Raw genomic sequence first — 19,830 nt, forward strand, 5'->3', positions numbered from 1 at the left:
TTATGTTATTTCCAGTTTTACGGAAAGGAAAAAAGAGAAAACAAGAAAAAAAAAAATAGCCTTACAGTTGTATTAATGTTTGTTGTACAGAAAGTAAAAAACGATACATCTCACAACATTGCATATCTTTCTTGTGCCATGTAGTTAAACCACCGGTGGTTCCTTGTGGGTCTTTGTGTGGGGCTGGGGGGGAGGGTTCTTTTCGCCCCCTGAAGTTGTCTGTGTTCGGCTATTTGGTATAAGCCCCCCGGCTATACCAGTAGGTAGCCTACCTTTTCCCCCACGGATCTGATCGAGCAGTGCATGATGTGACAGGTGTTTTTTGCTGTTTTTGCGTAGGGCCTCCGGGATATTGTGTTGGTTTGTGTGCTCAGTGGTTGCTTATTTGTTTGCGTTGTGGTAGATTTTGACCAAAGGGATTGGGGAGAAGCAGGGGGGTGGGGCTAGTGCTGTATACGCCTTCTCCTTGTCGGGATTGTGTACTGTGTGTTTCTCCCACTAGGGGCTAGGAAGGATGGGTTGGGCTGACCCTGTAGTTTTAAACACACATTTTAGCTTTATTGAGTAAAAAGTCTATTTGACTCAATGCATCTATATAGGGAAAGTTCATTGTCTCTGTGCAGAGTGTGGAGGCGCTGAACATTAGTAATGCACACTGTGCAACACTGTCCCAGGAACCACCTCAAGAGGCCCTCTGAGTGACTGCCACTGGAAGTGTCTCTAGGCAGCAAAGTAAACACTGCCTTTTCTCTGGGAAAAAAAAGCCTGCAGGGACTCACTATACTAACCAGAACAACTGCGTTAAGCTGTATTTGTTCTGGCGACTACAGTTTCCCTTTAAGTATTTCCAAACATATACAGTTCAAGTCATGTTGTGGCACTACTATTCTACTGTTTATTTTATAAGTAAATGTCAAGCACTATAAGTGCATATGTTCATTGCGTCATTTTTCCTTAATTCTATTCAATTTAATATAGCAATAAACTAGCTCACTCCTGCTCTTTGCTGCCTTGTTATTGTGTGAAGAAGCAGAGCTTGCCCTAGACCCGAAACACAGCCTGTGCATGTAGTATTGCCTTCCTCATAGCTTTCTAGTTAAATGTTTTCTATTGAAAAGATTTGAAAAAAAATGTTATTTTTGCATTATTAATATATTATCGCCATTTTTTATTTTTTTTTAAATGCACAACTCCAGTTTCTTGTTTCTCTTGAATTTAAAATGGATTTATAGATAGAATTGGAAATATATACATAGAAATGACATAAATAGTAATGTTTGTATTAACTCTGCTTTTCACTATTGCTTATGCTCTAAAGGCTTATTCACACCTCAAATTTTTTTTTTTAGGTTATTAATAAAATTAAGACACCATTAATTGCCTGTTCTTTATTTTTGATTTCATGAGAAAATAAACAGAATCATAATCTTGGAATTTTTATAAAATTGCATTTTTTAAACAATTACCGTATATATTTACAATCTATCAACAGATACAGATTAGTTTACCATTTTATATATTAAATACTATATTATTTTTAAAGTGCAGATCAAGTAAGTATTTTTCTGATTAAAATACTCAGTAAGAATGATTAAGTAAAAATATATCACTTTATGATTTTTATTGCAGTGGAATTCTATTTTCCATTGAATGCAAAGTTGTCAACGCCATTCTTCTGATCCTTGGATGCTTTCAGACGATACATTTTAAACAGTAGCACACTGGCAAACATGAGAGCGGCTCCCAATATAGCAGCGATGATTATTCCAACAATTAGTCCAGTCAGGGTACCCTCAAGCTGTTTTGCTCCTTCCAAACCTGAAAGAAACAATTATCATCAGTTACAGTAAAGTAACCCAGGCAGTACAAAGTAAAAACTCACAGGGGCATTCATTAAAGTTAGAATGGTCAAGAACTTAAAGGGAATTCCAAAATGAATTTTAAATTTAAGGTCAAAATAGCCAAAAATTGAAAAATTCTCCAAGTCATCTATGCATTGAGATTGGCTACTTTGGGCTAAAACTTGAAGCCATTCTCTCTATGACTCCTTGAAGTATTTCAGACTATGTTGTGAGGTTGGTATGATCCTCAAAATATAAGAGGATACAGGCAACAGTGATCTGATACTTAGAGGTAACAGTGATCTGATAGTTAGAGGTAACAGTGATCTGATACTTAGAGGTAACAGTGATCTGATACTTAGAGGCAACAGTGATCTGATACTTAGAGGTAACAGTGATCTGATAGTTAGAGGTAACAGTGATCTGATACTTAGAAGTAACAGTGATCTGATACTTAGAGGCAACAGTGATCTGATACTTAGAGGTAACAGTGATCTGATACTTAGAGGTAACAGTGATCTGATACTTAGAGGCAACAGTGATCTGATACTTAGAGGCAACAGTGATCTGATACTTACAGGTAACAGTGATCTGATACTTAGAGGTAAAAGTGATCTGATACTTAGAGGTAACAGTGATCTGATACTTAGAGGTAACAGTGATCTGATACTTAGAGGTAACAGTGATCTGATACTTAGAGGTAACAGTGATCTGATACTTAGAGGTAACAGTGATCTGATACTTAGAGGCAACAGTGATCTGATACTTAGAGGTAACAGTGATCTGATACTTAGAGGTAACAGTGATCTGATACTTAGAGGCAACAGTGATCTGATACTTAGAGGTAACAGTGATCTGACACTTAGAGGCAACAGTGATCTGATAGTTAAAGGTAACAGTGATCTGAGACTTAGTGGCAACAGTGATCTGATACTTAGAGGCAACAGTGATCTTATAGTTAGAGGCAACAGTGATCTGATACTTAGAGGCAACAGTGATCTGATACTTAGAGGCAACAGTGATCTGATACTTAGAGGTAACAGTGATCTGATACTTAGAGGTAACAGTGATCTGATACTTAGAGGTAACAGTGATCTGATACTTAGAGGTAACAGTGATCTGATACTTAGAGGTAACAGTGATCTGATACTTAGAGGTAACAGTGATCTGATACTTGGAGGTAACAGTGATCTGATACTTAGAGTTAACAGTGATCTGATACTTAGAGGTAACAGTGATCTGATACTTGGAGGTAACAGTGATCTGATACTTAGAGTTAACAGTGATCTGATACTTAGAGGTAACAGTGATCTGATACTTAGAGGTAACAGTGATCTGATACTTAGAGGTAACAGTGATCTGATACTTAGAGGTAACAGTGATCTGATACTTAGAGGTAACAGTGATCTGATACTTAGAGGTAACAGTGATCTGATACTTAGAGGCAACAGTGATCTGATACTTAGAGGTAACAGTGATCTGATACTTAGAGGCAACAGTGATCTGATAGTTAAAGGTAACAGTGATCTGATACTTAGAGGCAAAATTGATCTGATACTTAGAGGTAACAGTGATCTGATACTTAGAGGTAACAGTGATCTGATACTTAGAGGTAACAGTGATCTGATACTTAGAGGTAACAGTGATCTGATACTTAGAGGTAACAGTGATCTGATAGTTAGAGGTAACAGTGATCTGATACTTAGAGGTAACAGTGATCTGATACTTAGAGGTAACAGTGATCTGATACTTAGAGGTAACAGTGATCTGATACTTAGAGGCAACAGTGATCTGATACAGGTAACAGTGATCTGATACTTAGAGGTAAAAGTGATCTGATACAGGTAACAGTGATCTGATACTTAGAGGTAACAGTGATCTGATTCTTAGAGGTAAAAGTGATCTGATACTTACAGGTAACAGTGATCTGATACTTAGAGGTAACAGTGATCTGATACTTAGAGGTAACAGTGATCTGATACTTAGAGGCAAAAGTGATCTGATACTTAAAGGTAACAGTGATCTGATACTTAGAGGCAAAATTGATCTGATACTTAGAGGTAACAGTGATCTGATACTTAGAGGTAACAGTGATCTGATACTTAGAGGTAACAGTGATCTGATACTTAGAGGTAACAGTGATCTGATACTTAGAGGTAACAGTGATCTGATACTTAGAGGTAACAGTGATCTGATACTTAGAGGCAACAGTGATCTGATAGTTAGAAGTAACAGTGATCTGATACTTAGAGGCAACAGTGATCTGATACTTAGAGGTAACAGTGATCTGATACTTAGAGGCAACAGTGATCTGATACTTAGAGGCAACAGTGATCTGATACTTAGAGGTAACAGTGATCTGATACTTAGAGGTAACAGTGATCTGATACTTAGAGGCAACAGTGATCTGATACTTAGAGGCAACAATGATCTGATACTTAGAGGTAACAGTGATCTGATACTTAGAGGTAACAGTGATCTGATACTTAGAGGCAACAGTGATCTGATACTTAGAGGTAACAGTGATCTGATACTTAGAGGTAACAGTGATCTGATACTTAGAGGTAACAGTGATCTGATACTTAGAGGTAACAGTGATCTGATACTTAGAGGTAACAGTGATCTGATACTTAGAGGTAACAGTGATCTGATACTTAGAGGTAACAGTGATCTGATAGTTAGAGGTAACAGTGATCTGATAGTTAGAGGTAACAGTGATCTGATACTTAGAGGTAACAGTGATCTGATACTTAGAGGTAACAGTGATCTGATACTTAGAGGTAACAGTGATCTGATACTTAGAGGTAACAGTGATCTGATACTTAGAGGTAACAGTGATCTGATAGTTAGAGGTAACAGTGATCTGATAGTTAGAGGTAACAGTGATCTGATACTTAGAGGTAACAGTGATCTGATACTTAGAGGTAACAGTGATCTGATACTTAGAGGTAACAGTGATCTGATACTTAGAGGTAACAGTGATCTGATACTTAGAGGTAACAGTGATCTGATACTTAGAGGTAACAGTGATCTGATACTTAGAGGTAACAGTGATCTGATACGTAGAGGTAACAGTGATATGATACTTACTGCCAGACTGACTTGAACTCAGTGGAGAAACTGCCACTGAAAGATAACAACACAAGGTTAGTAAGTGAAGAAAGCTGAAGATGTTTTCCTAATTATGATTATTTTCATTGGAGTTATATCTAAAAACAGCTGCAGTTCTCTTGTCTGCAGCTTTTGCAATCCCTCCCCTTGTAACCGTTATTTTATTTATAGTTTATAGCATTGCATTCTCGATGAATCTGGTGTGTATTATATATGTATGAAACCCTGAGGGCTGCACTCACCTGAACATGCATTAAACAAGTAAATTAGGTAAATATGACTCATGCCCTTACCTGTATCAGTCGTATATATGGGACCAGCAGACACTGTGACTGGGTCAGTAGTTCCTTGAGCAGTGGCAACTCTTGTATCTGCTGCTCTTTTGCGTCTTGATGAGCTTCCACAAGTCTATTTGTTAAAAGAGTGACGTATTTATGTTTTTAATGGCTACACCCAGGAAAACCTAATAACATCAATACACAACTATCTACGTAGACGCACAGAGTGCACTGGCCGACGCTCAGGTCAGTTCCCTGTGAATTGCTAAGCACATTCAATCAAACAATAGAGGGGAGCAACACAAAATGGGCTAAAAATATCAATAAAAAAATCAATATATCTCTTTTAAAAACATATTAACTTTCATTAAATAAAGAAAACTTTTTTAAAAAAAACAAGAAAAGAAAATTTTGTGACAGCTGTTTTAACGACTTTAACGACTGGTGTAAATAGATAATCTGCTAGTAATCAAACTTTATATCTTTTAACTTATTTCAAACACTCACCGCGTACTCTGCACACTCGTCAGGTGAACACAGCCTTATGATGCAATGTAGATAAATTGTGGATGTTTTTTGATTACTAGTCTGCACAAAGCGGAATGCCTCAAAGCTGAACTGAGCTACACTTCCTGCCCCGTTTGAAAGGATAGTAGTTTTGTTCGGAACAGTACATCTGGAGTGGTAGATACAAAACAAGTTAGTTTACCAAATACACAGTAGCACCCCAAAGAAAACACGCTCTGTACGCCAGCCAGTTGATGATAGATTTTGCATGTCGAAGGTTAGGTATTGCTGATAGAGATTTTAACCATGTGTAATATGCAATGGTTTACAACTAAAAATCAAACAAATGTGAAAATGAAACACTAGAATTATGGAGATTCATGTCTCAGTGTCCACCATAAATGCCCTCTTCCCTGACGTAGAGATCTTTACAGCCATTTGTAGACATCTTGTTTGGGCCTGTTACCAGGTTGACTGTATTCACAAAACGTCAAGTTTTCAGACATTTCTTGAAGGTAACTCTGTTGACAACTCTTAGTTCAACAAGGTTCACTGAAATATTACCCAAGGTGATACCAAAAACATAATCAAGATATACTATACCTTCTAAAGTCTGGAGAGTACAGACCCTGTGACCATTTACCTTCCTAAAATTAATCTCAGAACTTGCTGGATGGCTGAAGCAGTAAGGAGTAATAATATTGCCCCAATTAATAACATTATGCTATCATCTCCTGATAAGGTAAAATGGCAAAGGATCATTGGCCAATGGGAAATTAAAAAATTAAAGAATGTGGTTATTTTTCCACGTACCACGTCAATTTACAGTTTAAATTTATACACTGGTTAATTTTCAACAGAATAAACTCATGTATAGCTAGCAAGTAAAGAAGTAGACTACCAATAGAAATGAAAATAACAGCAAGATATTTTTAAATACATACCCTATAATTAAAAAAAATGTGTGTCACTTTAAATCCTGCTGAGAGAGGGACTCTGACCACTCTGCGTACCATAACAACTTTATCACAATGGAATTGCAGTGACAGAGTGATGGAGCTCAAACGTGCTGACTTCATAAATGTTTTAACCTCTTCTGGTTATGATCTCCTTGCATCATAAAAAACTACATTGCAATTAAGTTGTTATGGTGTTTAGAGTTTTCCTTTAAACCTCTTCTCAAAACATCACCTGGCTAGTGCTGAGATTGTGTAAAAAGTACAACATCATATATTACAACTATTCATTTTAAAATTTGGTTTAAAAAATGTCTAAATTATTTGAGACTCCGATCATATGTCTTGTTGATTTCTCTTTTTATAACAAGTTTAATTACTCTATTTCCTGGCTATTGATTTTAAATGGAAAGAGGCTCACAGTGATGAGTGATTTCTTTGCCGAATTAATACATTTAGCTTCTTTTTCTGGAAGGCATAGACAATGATTTATTTAGGTTTAATGTTCAATTACTAGAACTGTACTATCTTTTTATCTTGTGGCTTAAGTATGTATATTTTAATTGGGATATCTGAAAATGTACATTCATTGCTTCAGTTAAATTCATGAGAAAAAAAATGTAAAAGGTTAATCCATCATACCCTACGAACAGATCGTATTTTTCACTAATCAGAGTTGTTACCAATGGAGACGGCGTAGCAAAGCAATGGTCCAGAAGCACATTGAAACTGGAAAAATACAGAAAACAAATTAGTTATTCCAACATTCATTCTATGGGTAACACAGATTTTTTTTCAACTGTGCTCTTGTATATAACTTAAATTAAAGCCATACTGTTCTGTAAAGTTAACTTATAGCTCAGTAGCTATGACACTATTTGATTTAAACAATGATGCTGTCATGCATATTATATTGATACATTAAAGGACCACTCTAGTGCCAGGAAAACATACTCGTTTTCCTGGCACTAGAGTGCCCTGAGGGTATCCCCACCCTCAGGGTCCCCCTCCCGCCCGGCTCTGGAAAGGGGAAAAGGGTTAAAACTTACCTTTTTCCAGCGCTGGGCGGGGAGCTCTTCTCTCCGCCTCCGTTCCGCCCCGTCGGCTGAATGCGCACGCGCGGCAAGAGCTGCGCGCGCATTCAGCCGGTCGCATAGGAAAGCATTTACAATGCTTTCCTATGGACGCTTGCGTGCTCTCACTGTGATTTTCACAGTGAGAATCACGCAAGCGCCTCTAGCGGCTGTCAATGAGACAGCCACTAGAGGCTTTGGGGGAAGGCTTAACCAATTTATAAACATAGCAGTTTCTCTGAAACTGCTATGTTTATAAAAAATTGGGTTAACCCTATCTGGACCTGGCACCCAGACCACTTCATTAAGCTGAAGTGGTCTGGGTGCCTAGAGTGGTCCTTTAACTAAATGTGCATATTTGAGAAGCTTACTTTGTGGTTAGGTTGGTGGCTTTTACTTGAACATATACTGGCTTTTTCAGCTGAAGAGCAGGTCCATTAGCCTGCAGAGGAGTTGTGAATCCACTATCCTGTAATGAAAAATATAAGTATATATATTACTGGCTAAAAGTTACAGGTCAAAGTGCTGCCTTCACCAACAGCTACATTAAATCCCGCAGGACATGAATGACCATTTGGCAGAGGGCACAGCAGTTATCAAATGTCGAATTCACAAACATAACCATTTACCAGCTGCTGTGTTCATAGCTGCCACAATGTACCAACTGAAATACCTGTACAAGGCTACAGATCACATACCATCATCTATCATGATTCCACCTGATCTGTGCCTACGTTATTTTCATAATGGACGTAACATAATTACTAAGGTTTGGAAAGTGTCTGGAATATGAGGGTTATATAAAATAAATACATCATAGAGAATTATCATAGATATTATAATTTCACGTACTTTGTTTAGCAGCAATTTTCTATTCTGTGTGTTAGAGTAATATGTAACAGTGTGTGTCATAGATGTTTCTGTTCAATAAATTGCTCAGTGATATTAATGGAAATTCACTGATAGAATGACAGTATTTGATTTCATTAATCAACTTGGATTACAAACTGGATTTTGCAATAGGAGAGTGAAGCCGAGTCTTTTTATATTATATTATAAAATATTTACATTCTCACTAGGTGAATGGGCCTCCTTCTAGAGCAGGGATTCTCAACCCAGTCCTCAAGGACCCCCTACCAGTCCAGGATTTTGGGGTTACCTTGGTGTGTCTAAGGTGTTTTGTTTTCTTGTTCTAAACACCTAAGACACACCAATGTAACCCCAAAATCCTGGACTGGTAGGGGGTCCTTGATGACTGGGTTGAGAACCCCTGTTTTAGAGGCTCTTGTGAATAAGGGGACCTTTATTCAGGGACTGATTAACATAGGGGCTGATGGAGCTGCAGCTCCAGGCTCATGTCTAAGGAATAGGCCCATTGATTGAAAAAAAAAAAAGAAAAAAAAATATACATATATATTATTATTATTTTTTACTACTCTTCACATGCTCTTGTGTAAGTATGGAAACTTAAGAGGGGTGTAGGGGAACAAACCTGGTGTGGACTGGCTGACAATGAAATTAGTTATGGTAAAACTGACTTTGTGCACTATGCAAATGCTCTTGCTGCTCCAGTCTCTCTAACACTGTGGCATGTTCCCTTTCTTCTACACTCCCTGCATACACTTGCTGAAGTGGTAAATGAATACTTCCTGATATTATTTTTAAATCTTTGCCCCTCTAATTTAACACCATGTCCTCTTGTGGTAGCTCTACACTTGTTAACTAAGTGTGGATCCACTGAGACCATGACTACATAAATACCTTGTCATCTGAATTTCTGATATATTACAGCTCCATAATAACAGTATAGGTTTAGGAGTAAATAGTTGTAAATGTGAACAAAAACATATGATATTATTATATATTATTATTATTATTATTATTGTATAGATATTCAAGTATCCCTGAAAGGTGTCAGATTGGATATGCTGGCCTAGGGTTTTAAAATCACTTTGAAAGGAATAAGAATTCCTGAAAGTTTACACGAAAAACAATTAATTGGAGAAAGCAACAACAACAACAAAAAATCCACCACAGGACTCGATTTAATATTATTTCTAATAAGCTTTTCAAATAATTCTTTACCTTTGGAAAAACTTTTAAAATAATTTAATATTTAAAAAATATATATGTTATATATTATATAATATATATTTTAGTATATATATAGCGAGATAGAGATTTTAATATTTAAAAAAAAATTAAGTTTATTCAAATATACTAAATCATTTGAAAGGCTTATCTTAAAATAGTAAATTTATTAGCCATATAATATAATGTAAATTTGGTCGAGTTTTACTGTTACGAGGAATTGTGAGTTTAAGTTCTTAAAATAGAATATTTGAATGGTTTCCATGGAGATTGTTCAATATTTAGAATTTTGCTCCATACTATTTTTTTTTATAAATAATGACATGTAAAATATTGTTGCTTAATGACGAGTATGCCAATTAGTCCTGTGCTGAGCTATTAGCAGAGCACTCTGTAGTTTTGCTCTACAACATGCTATGTGCAACTTAAGTAAAGTGATTAAAAAGAAAAATACTGTTTCAGAACAATGTTGTATAGTGCAGTATAAAATAAAAATGACTTAAAAATACAGATATGAAACTTACAGTGAATACTTGCATATTCAAGATGCTGATGAAGCTACCATTATTTGTATTTACCGCTACATTTGCGGAAGACCTGGAAAAGTAAGATGACAAAAAAAAATAATGAATTATCCTCAGTTTGTGCATAAAAGGATCTCAATCTTAACTGTAGAAATATTTTAAGATTTGTGTTAGTGTAATTTAGGGATTAATGGTTAGTGTCGGAGGCTAATGTGTAGCATAACGGTTAATGTTTTGTGATAGTGTAGTGTTAAAGTAATTGTAGGGGTTAATGCATAGTGTAGTCCCAGTGCTGCTCAAATCAGAGTTACAGCCCCAGCTGGTAGTTTTTTCAGATGCCATTATAAAAATGTCAGCAGGTAAAGTGTCCTAACTTTGTACGAGATTAGGTCCCCAAACTGCAAGGAGGCGATCCGATGCATCATTCCCTATTCTTTATAGGAAATAATTGCACTGATGCTGTCACCAATTGTCAATTCTAAACCTGCCCATTAAAACAGCAACACAAAAATGACATATTTATATGATATATATATATATATATATATATATATATATATATCATGTATGACATTATATGTTTCTGATTTCTAGCATTTAATAAAGATGCATAAACAGCGTTTATTGTTTGCATATTGTTTCGGAGGGAAGAATGAATCCCACAGCCCTTAGTAGACAGAATCTCACTAGACCCCTTCAAATGTAAAGTAGTTGGCAAATAGGGTAGCTAACACACGTTTATGTGTGCTTGTCTGCCAGGATGAAGGTGTGCTTGTCTGACAGAATGAAGGTGTGCTTGTCTGCCAGTACATATCTATCTGGCAGTGTATGTGTATCTGTATCTGTTAGTGTTTGTGTTTCTAGCAGTGTGTATCTGGCAGTGTATGTGTATCTGTTAGTGTTTGTGTTTCTAGCAGTGTGTATCTGGCAGTGTATCTGTATCTGTTCGTGTTTGTGTTTCTAGCAGTGTGTATCTGGCAGTGTATGTGTATCTGTTAGTGTTTGTGTTTCTAGCAGTGTGTATCTGGCAGTGTATCTGTATCTGTTAGTGTTTGTGTTTCTAGCAGTGTGTATCTGGCAGTGTATGTGTATCTGTTAGTGTTTGTGTTTCTAGCAGTGTGTATCTGGCAGTGTATGTGTATATGTTAGTGTTTGTGTTTCTAGCAGTGTGTATCTGGCAGTGTATGTGTATCTGTTAGTGTTTGTGTTTCTAGCAGTGTGTATCTGGCAGTGTATGTGTATCTGTTAATGTTTGTGTTTCTAGCAGTGTGTATCTGGCAGTGTATGTGTATCTGTTAGTGTTTGTGTTTCTAGCAGTGTGTATCTAGCAGTGTATGTGTATCTGTTAGTGTTTGTGTTTCTAGCAGTGTGTATCTGGCAGTGTATGTGTATCTGTTAGTGTTTGTGTTTCTAGCAGTGTGTATCTGGCACTGTATGTGTATCTGTGAGTGTTTGTGTTTCTAGCAGTGTGTATCTGGCAGTGTATGTGTATCTGTTAGTGTGTGTGTTTCTAACAGTCTGATTTGGCAGTGTATGTGTATCTGTTAGTGTTTGTGTTTCTAGCAGTGTGTAACTGACAGTGTATGTGTATCTGTTAGTGTTTGTGTTTCTAGCAGTGTGTATCTGACAGTGGATGTGTATCTGTTAGTGTTTGTGTTTCTAGCAGTGTGTATCTGGCAGTGTATGTTTATCTGTTAATGTTTGTGTTTCTAGCAGTGTGTATCTGGCAGTGTATGTGTATCTGTTAGTGTTTGTGTTTCTAGCAGTGTGTATCTAGCAGTGTATGTGTATCTGTTAGTGTTTGTGTTTCTAGCAGTGTGTATCTGGCACTGTATGTGTATCTGTTAGTGTTTGTGTTTCTAGCAGTGTGTATCTGGCACTGTATGTGTATCTGTTAGTGTTTGTGTTTCTAGCAGTGTTTATCTGGCAGTGCATGTGTATCTGTGAGTGTTTGTGTTTCTAGCAGTGTGTATTTAGCAGTGTATGTGTACCTGTGAGTGTTTGTGTTTCTAGCAGTGTGTATCTGGCGGTGTATGTGTATCTGTTAATGTTTGTGTTTCTAGCAGTGTGTATCTGGCACTGTATGTGTATCTGTTAGTGTTTGTGTTTCTAGCAGTGTGTATCTGGCAGTGTAATTGTATCTGTATCTATTAGTGTTTGTGTTTCTAGCAGTGTGTATCTTGCAGTGTGTCGCTATCTGGTATGTGTTTGGCACGGTGTATTTCAAGCAGTTTATGTGTGTTTCTGGCATTGCCTGTGTGTGTGCATGAGTGTTCGTGTATGTTTATCTGTGTGTGTTTGTATGTGTCTGGCAGTGAGTATTCTTGTCTGTGTCTGGGTGTAGTAGTGTGTGTCTGTGTTTGTGCATGAGTGCCTGTGTGTGTCTAGCATTATAGTGTTATATGTTACTATGTAAAACAAAAATATGGATAAATAAACATCCAGCACCAAATAATTAAAGTCATTCTTCAGTTTCCTTACTGTCATAATACTGTGTACTCACGTGAAAAGTTCGGTGTTATTAAGCAAATACTGGAGTGGATAGCTGCATGAGAAGTCATACACCAAATTAGTACTGTAACTAATGAGTCCAGTTTCATTAGATGGTGGTGTTGATACAGAGCCTGAGATGATTACAGTTTGGACTGCCAAATAATCATTGAAGATTCCAGTTCCAGGATTGTCTGTAATCTGGAAAATTATAAAAACAATCATTAAGTAGTCACTCATTTTATACAAAATACTGGCATAAGAATTAAATATCTAGTTTCCTGTGCACTTTAAACCCTGAAATGTCTTTGTCAAGCTTGACAAAGACCCTTTCAGGGGTCGAAACGTTGCAGTGTCTCACTTGTCCAAATAAATAAATTTGAAGATACTTGGAGTGCCTGGATCCTCTTTCTACCATGGTTGCTGGAGTAAACATTTAATACAAAAACTGCATTGTACCAATTAAATTGAAATTAAATTTCTACACTTTTGAAGAAATATAGATTAGAGTTAGTTTGGTTTAATATATATTGTATTATAGTCCAAGATGCAGTCACGAGTTCCATTCCAGTCAAGTCATCTTTGTCTCAATAAAATACTATTGAAGAAACACAATAATTACCAGAACAACTACAACTTATTGCAGTGGTTCTGGTGTCTATAGCCTGTCCCTGCAGGCCAGTCCTCAGAAGGCTACTAGAGGTGCTTCATGGGGCAGTTTTGCACAATGTGCAGCACTGACGTTCAGTGTCTCCACCCTCTGCATGGAGATGCTGAACTTTCCTCAAAGAGATGCATTTATTCAATGCATTTCTATAAGGAAATGCTGATTGGCCACGCACCTGCAACGTTTCCTTGAGGATCTCAACTAATCCAATCCTATGGGGAAGCATTGGATTGGCTGAGATCATCAATTCTAATTATGTCCGCCAAATAGGCGGACTGGGGTGGGGCCAGCGCCATCGGACATATGTGGCAGTGGTGGCACTGGAAATAAGGTTAGTTTTAATCCTTTGTAAGGGGGCTAAGAGGGGCAAGTCACCTAAATGGTGGTTTTAACACTATAGGATCAGGAATACATGTTTGCGTTCCTGACCCTATAGTGTTCCTTTAAGTTGAGTAATAATGCTATCTAGATCCCAGAACATATTTGGAAATCAGTGACAACGTAAATATAACTCTCTGGGTTACTTAATAATAATAATAATAATAATAATAATAATAGTAATAATAATAGTAATAATAATTAGTAGTAGTAGTTTAAGTAGTAGTACTAATACCTGCCTCTGAAATTATATTTAACGGGATACAACTTTAGCTTGACAATGCAGTTTTACTGTATATATCATGCCCCATGCAGTCACACTGCTCAATCCTCTGCCATTTAGGAGTTATATCATTTTATTTCTGTGTATTGAGCCCTATCCACACCTCCCATGGCTGTAACACACAGTCAACATGAACAGTTTATTTATGTTCAATCGGATCTTACAGTGCAGTGTGTTTAGTTTAGAAGTTATTTTCTCCTGCTCTGTTAATTGAACTTTAATCACACATAGGAGGCTCCTGCATGTTATAGCAGGCTATTAACACAGTAGGTGATATGAAATTCTAATTTAAACTGAAGAAAGTTTAAAAATTAGATCTCTCTTTACAGCATGGGTGCCCAAAAGGTAGAACCCCAGATGTTGTAGAACTACAACTCCCATGATGCTTTACATGGCTTTAGAATGACAAAGTATTGTGTAAGCTGTAGATTTAAAACCTCTAGAGATCTTTACAGGAAGGGAGTAGGGAGTCTGAGTGAGACTCCACCATGGGAGGGAAGGTGAGGCTCAGGCTGCATTTACAAAGAGATTTATCTTTGTGAATTCAATATTGAGGCTGCAAGGGCTATACACCAAAACCACTTTATTAAGTGAACGTTGTTTTGGTATTTAGAGTGCTCCTTTAGTTATCTTTTATTTTACATTGTGACTTTTGGTATTTTGACACACTATTACCTAAGCATTTTCTAACTGGAAAGTATGTTTTAAATTGATTAGGTTGTGTCCTACTGTTCTGAAGCTAAGGGAGGTGAATCCAAGTTTAACAGATGTTAACAATATCTGCGAGGCTCATGAAATCATCCTTAAAGATTAACCATAAATAATGGGAGATGGAAATAATAGAACCTGAAGGGATGTTTTTGCCAATCCAAAGACTGGGTTGTACCATACCCATCATAATGTGCCAGTAATTTGGATGCATTGTGGGAAATGAGGCCACAGCCTACCCAGCAAAGCACACAGTATCTGGAATGTAGAGAAAGTAGTTCACCGGACATGTAATGTGAATCCCTAAGGTAGGTTGCACATACTTACTTGGATACTGTTTCCACAGCTGTTGGCGGTGGTATCATTTAATGGGAATGAATATCTCACTACTGGAGGGTTAACAGTTGTATCCAGAGTTGCCAAGCAGTTACTCAAGTTGTATTTGCTATTCAGTGCCAGCTGATCCGGATTAAACATGGCATACTGAACTGGGCAGGCAATTATCACCAGTTCAATCGTAGATGGACCACAGTTTACAGTGATGTCACTATTGTCTGTAAAAAAAATATTATGGAAAACATACAAATCAATTAAACATCAACTTGTAAAGATAATGCTTAGTTAGCATTTAATTATGCCGAAATTAATTAATTATTTGGATGAAAATATAATTTTGCCTCTTTATAAATCACTGGAGGGGATATGATAGCAGTATACAAATATATGTGGTGCCATACAAACCATTGTCTGGAAAACTATTCATAAACATGACCATACATAGGACACGAGGTCACACATTCAGACTAGAAAAAAGGAGATTTAGTCTAAGGTAAAGGAAAGGTTTTTTTTTGTTTTTTTTTACAGTAAGAACAATAAAGATGTGGAATTCTCTACCTTACAATGTGGTTTTATCAGAGTCTATACAAATGTTTAAACATCAACTGGATGCATATTTGCAAAAATATAATATACAGTGATGCAATTTAGTTTTTTTTGTGGGGTAATAGCTTCTTGATCCAAGGGAATATCTAACTGCCATTATGGGGTCAAGAATGAATTTTCCTAGTTTGTTGTTGTTTTTTTTTTTACTTCTTTTCGATCAACTTAATGGATTAATAGCAGATGTGAGAAAGGCTGTCTCTTTTCAGCCATGTAACTATGTATCACTGCTGTGGCGTCAGTTATAATAGTACAGCCCCACACCATTTGATGTTTACCCCAATTTGATAAGCAGCAAAAAGATAATGTGAAATACAAACTTGGATATCTGTTGTACTCAGATGAGCAATTCAAGGCTTGTCCAACACATTGCTGTGCAGCTAAACCAATGACAACCAGAACTGCAACAAAATTCAAAGAACCTAAAAAAGATCCATTGCAGAATGTTAACAATGTTAAAGATTTAAAAACAATCAGAATTAACTAAAAAGTAACAAAACACTTACACATACATTGTGTGCTGGATTCTGCATGGGGTGCTGCATTTTCCTAAAGGAACACTATAGTGTCAGAAATGCAGCATTAGCCCCCACCCACCCACACCTCAAGGAGATTAAAAGTGTTTATACTCACCTTTTCTCCCGCGCCACTCTAGTCTTGACACAGCTCGATTGGTCCCACCTCCATGGCTGAGATCATCAGTTTTAATGATCTCACTCCATCCAATGCTTTGTCATAGGAAAGCATTGGGAGGCTATTGGGTATGCATGGAAAATGCTGTGCTTTGCCAATCAGCATCTCTTCATAGAGATGCATTGAATCAATGCATCTCTAAGGGGAATGTTCAGGACCTCCATGCAGAGATTTGAGATGCTGAATGTAGGTGCTGCACAATGTGCAACATTGACACAGGAAGCACCTCTAGTGGCTGTCTGAGTGACTGCACATAGAGGTTTTAGTAGGCAGCAATGTAAACCCTGCATTATCTCTGAACAGAGTTTAGAGTTCTAAGGCTGCAGGGAATATCTACTGATAACAGAACAACTGCATTAAGTTGTAGTGGTTCTGGTGACTATAACGTCCCTTTAAATAGCAATTTAACCATGGACTTCAGTGGAGGTATTGCTATTCAATAAGCGGAGTTATATCTCTAGTAACAGAATCCATCCCTGTGACTGTAATTGCTACCCGGTTGGGCAACAGTTGTATTTTTCAGACTGCAAGTTCTCAAGAGGGTTTGTTCACTAAACACTGAAATGTGGTGAAATAAAATTCAAATAACAAAAATTTGCAAATATGCTGATTTAAAAAAAAAAAGCTGCAACATAATTATAGTCACAGTTTCTGCATTCATTTTGCTATTCGATTTTTACAATCTACAATTTGGCGCTTAGTGAAAAACGCCCAACGTTTCTTCTCTGTTATTTTACAAGAGGGTTGAAATCCTTTAAACCCTACCCAGTTCTGTGTTGTTTGCTATAATCGAGAATATATAAGGGATTAAACATAACGATAAGATACATTTACATTTACTATAATATACTATAAAGGTAAACTACAACATTGCTATGTGTCATCTCATCATGGGCAATATCACCTAAAAATAAAACTCTCTCAATCATGTTGTGTTTCATCATAAAGACCGCTTTGAAAGGACCGGTGGACTATTAATGGTCTACAGAACAGAATTTGTTAATGTTCCTATATTACCAAAACAATGAGGCATGTTTATGCAAATTTAATCGACTGAATACACTACATACAAAAAGAAATTAACTTGCAACAACTCAGTGATTACAATCTACAATCTACAGAAATTTTTGAATTTGTCCACTGGAACCCAGAATAAAAAGCATAACAATTAGCTTGGCAAAAGTTTCCCTTATAACTAAGCAGATATGTTTGTTTGAGAAAGAGATGTCATCAACCAGCAGCTATAGGGGAAATTCGTTGATCTCAGTCACTACCAGACTTGTTTGGGAAAAAACTAAATGGCAACTTTTCTACCAAGAAAATGAAAGCAGGATGTTGTTTGATCATTCATTTTATTTCCTAAAATGTACCAAATGAAAGATCCCCATGGGTTTATAGGACTGATCGTGAGAAGATACCACAGTGACAATGTACCTAGTAGACTTCAGTTTGTTCAAAACAAGACAGGATCGTTTATCCTATAAGAGCGCAGAGCTAAATTGTCAATGTGTTTTCTTTATCGAAAAATACGTAGTTCTTGAAATTTACCAAATTAAAGAGGGTTATGCATTTATTGAACTCACCCGGAGAAGACAGCATGGTGACAATGTATCTTGTAGATGTCTGCTTGGCCAAAACAAAGCAGGAGCATTTATACCAAGAAAGGGAGCAAGTATGGCTTCAAGACTAAGAATTCAATTCTCACTTGAGGGCTGGGAGACGATTTGGGTTTCAACGTTTGCATATTTTCATATTTGTTTTGAAACATATAACACTCAAAGCACATATGAATTTCATGACAAAAAAAAAAGATTCATATCATTTTAAAAAGCAATGTAACTTAAGTCATGTTAATTTGTAAATATACCATTTCACATTTACATATTGTACTGCGAACACTGTGTGAATCATAAGCAACTATCAGATTTAGGCTGATACTTGATATTTTTTTATAGACAGATTGAATATGTAATTTTGAACGTGTATGTCATGTAATAGATAGCTGACGACAAATGGTGATACATACAATGTGCGTTTTGTTAGCACTGAGTACTTTACCCTGTATAATTGCTTGGAGTCAGAAATTTAAGATATTTAGGTGGATATTTGAGCCATTTTTATGCACTTTAACTCAACGCAGATAATTAGAGAAGTCTTTACATTGGATCCCTGGAAACTACACAACTTAATAAACCATTGAAAATCACCTATAACTTGTGTTCATTTTTTAATGTGATGCTGTCTTTTGTTTTTTTTAACCCCTTAAGGACACAACTTCTGGAAGAAAAGGGAATCATGACGGAATATTTCCGTCATGTGTCCTTAAGGGGTTAAGAACTAAAAAAAAGAAAACAACCATATACATTCATTTTAAACTCAACTTGTAAATGCAAAATAATCATGTGAATACACAGAAAATATACACATTTCATATTTAATGGGATTTACGTGTCCAAAAGACAATACAAATTGTGCATCATAGGGGATCCCAAGTGGCGCCTTCATTCTCTAAATCTGTTACTTTATTATAGGAATTATTCAAGGAATCATAATTGGAAACAGGCACATGCTGCACATAAGTGTTAGACCCTGTCTTAACAGTTCCCCAGGGGGCGCTCTCTCTTACCCCTCTGTAGCCTGTTCCAGAACTATCCTACTAATATTTCATTTTATAATGGGTTGCTGCCTGTGTAAAAAAAAAAAAAATGTAAATACTAAAATGCTCCTGAGAGCTAATATGTATTATTCATAGATTAAATTAAACCATAATATAGAAATATAACCATTGTCTTATAGGCTGGACTGCATTATTTACATTTGAGGCTACCAGGAATTCCATGTATTACTTAATCGGTTACTCTAACCAGCATGACCACTTCTGGTTTTAGAAGTGGTTATGGTGGTAGGAGTCTGTATATGCAGCATCTGAGGGGTCATATGTCACCTAGGTGCATCCCTGGAATATGTGACGTAGGCATCCCAGAACTGTGTTCCAGGCTGCCTAACATCATTTCTGAGCAAAAATGATGTATGTCGTCAGCACACAGTGTGCGTTGGCAATAGATGTAATGACTCCGTTGCAGGCAGTGAGCATTCAAGGTGAAGTTTCAGGATCCCCTCCCTATATGAGCTCCTTCCATTTTCAATAATTGATCCCTCCTTCGGTCCTCCTGCCCCTCACTGGCCCACAGAGCGCTAATGTGCTTTAAGTCGATGCTCTATAACCAGCATTGGATTGGGCCATGGATGATAGGCAGGGGGTGAAGATGAAGTGAGAAGACCCTCAGCCGG

The 19,830-nt window shown here is 36.8% G+C and overlaps 1 protein-coding gene across 1 annotated transcript; it reads right to left on the reverse strand.

Annotated features, from left to right (window-relative positions):
• Window positions 1–1,501: 1,501 nt before the first annotated feature.
• LOC134576695 (zona pellucida-like domain-containing protein 1) lies at window positions 1,502–18,193 on the reverse strand. The gene is made up of 11 exons (XM_063435405.1): window positions 18,123–18,193; window positions 16,167–16,268; window positions 15,235–15,461; window positions 12,885–13,072; window positions 10,382–10,454; window positions 8,138–8,235; window positions 7,336–7,422; window positions 5,738–5,906; window positions 5,246–5,360; window positions 4,932–4,967; window positions 1,502–1,818 (listed from the first exon to the last, which is right to left on the reverse strand). Exons 1-11 carry the CDS (start codon window positions 18,136–18,138, stop codon window positions 1,637–1,639), a joined length of 1,293 nt encoding a protein of 430 aa, XP_063291475.1. The 5' UTR covers window positions 18,139–18,193; the 3' UTR covers window positions 1,502–1,636.
• Window positions 18,194–19,830: the final 1,637 nt, after the last annotated feature.

The sequence above is a fragment of the Pelobates fuscus genome, chromosome 11 (assembly GCF_036172605.1).
Source record: "Pelobates fuscus isolate aPelFus1 chromosome 11, aPelFus1.pri, whole genome shotgun sequence".
In the NCBI taxonomy this organism is placed as follows: domain Eukaryota; kingdom Metazoa; phylum Chordata; class Amphibia; order Anura; family Pelobatidae; genus Pelobates; species Pelobates fuscus.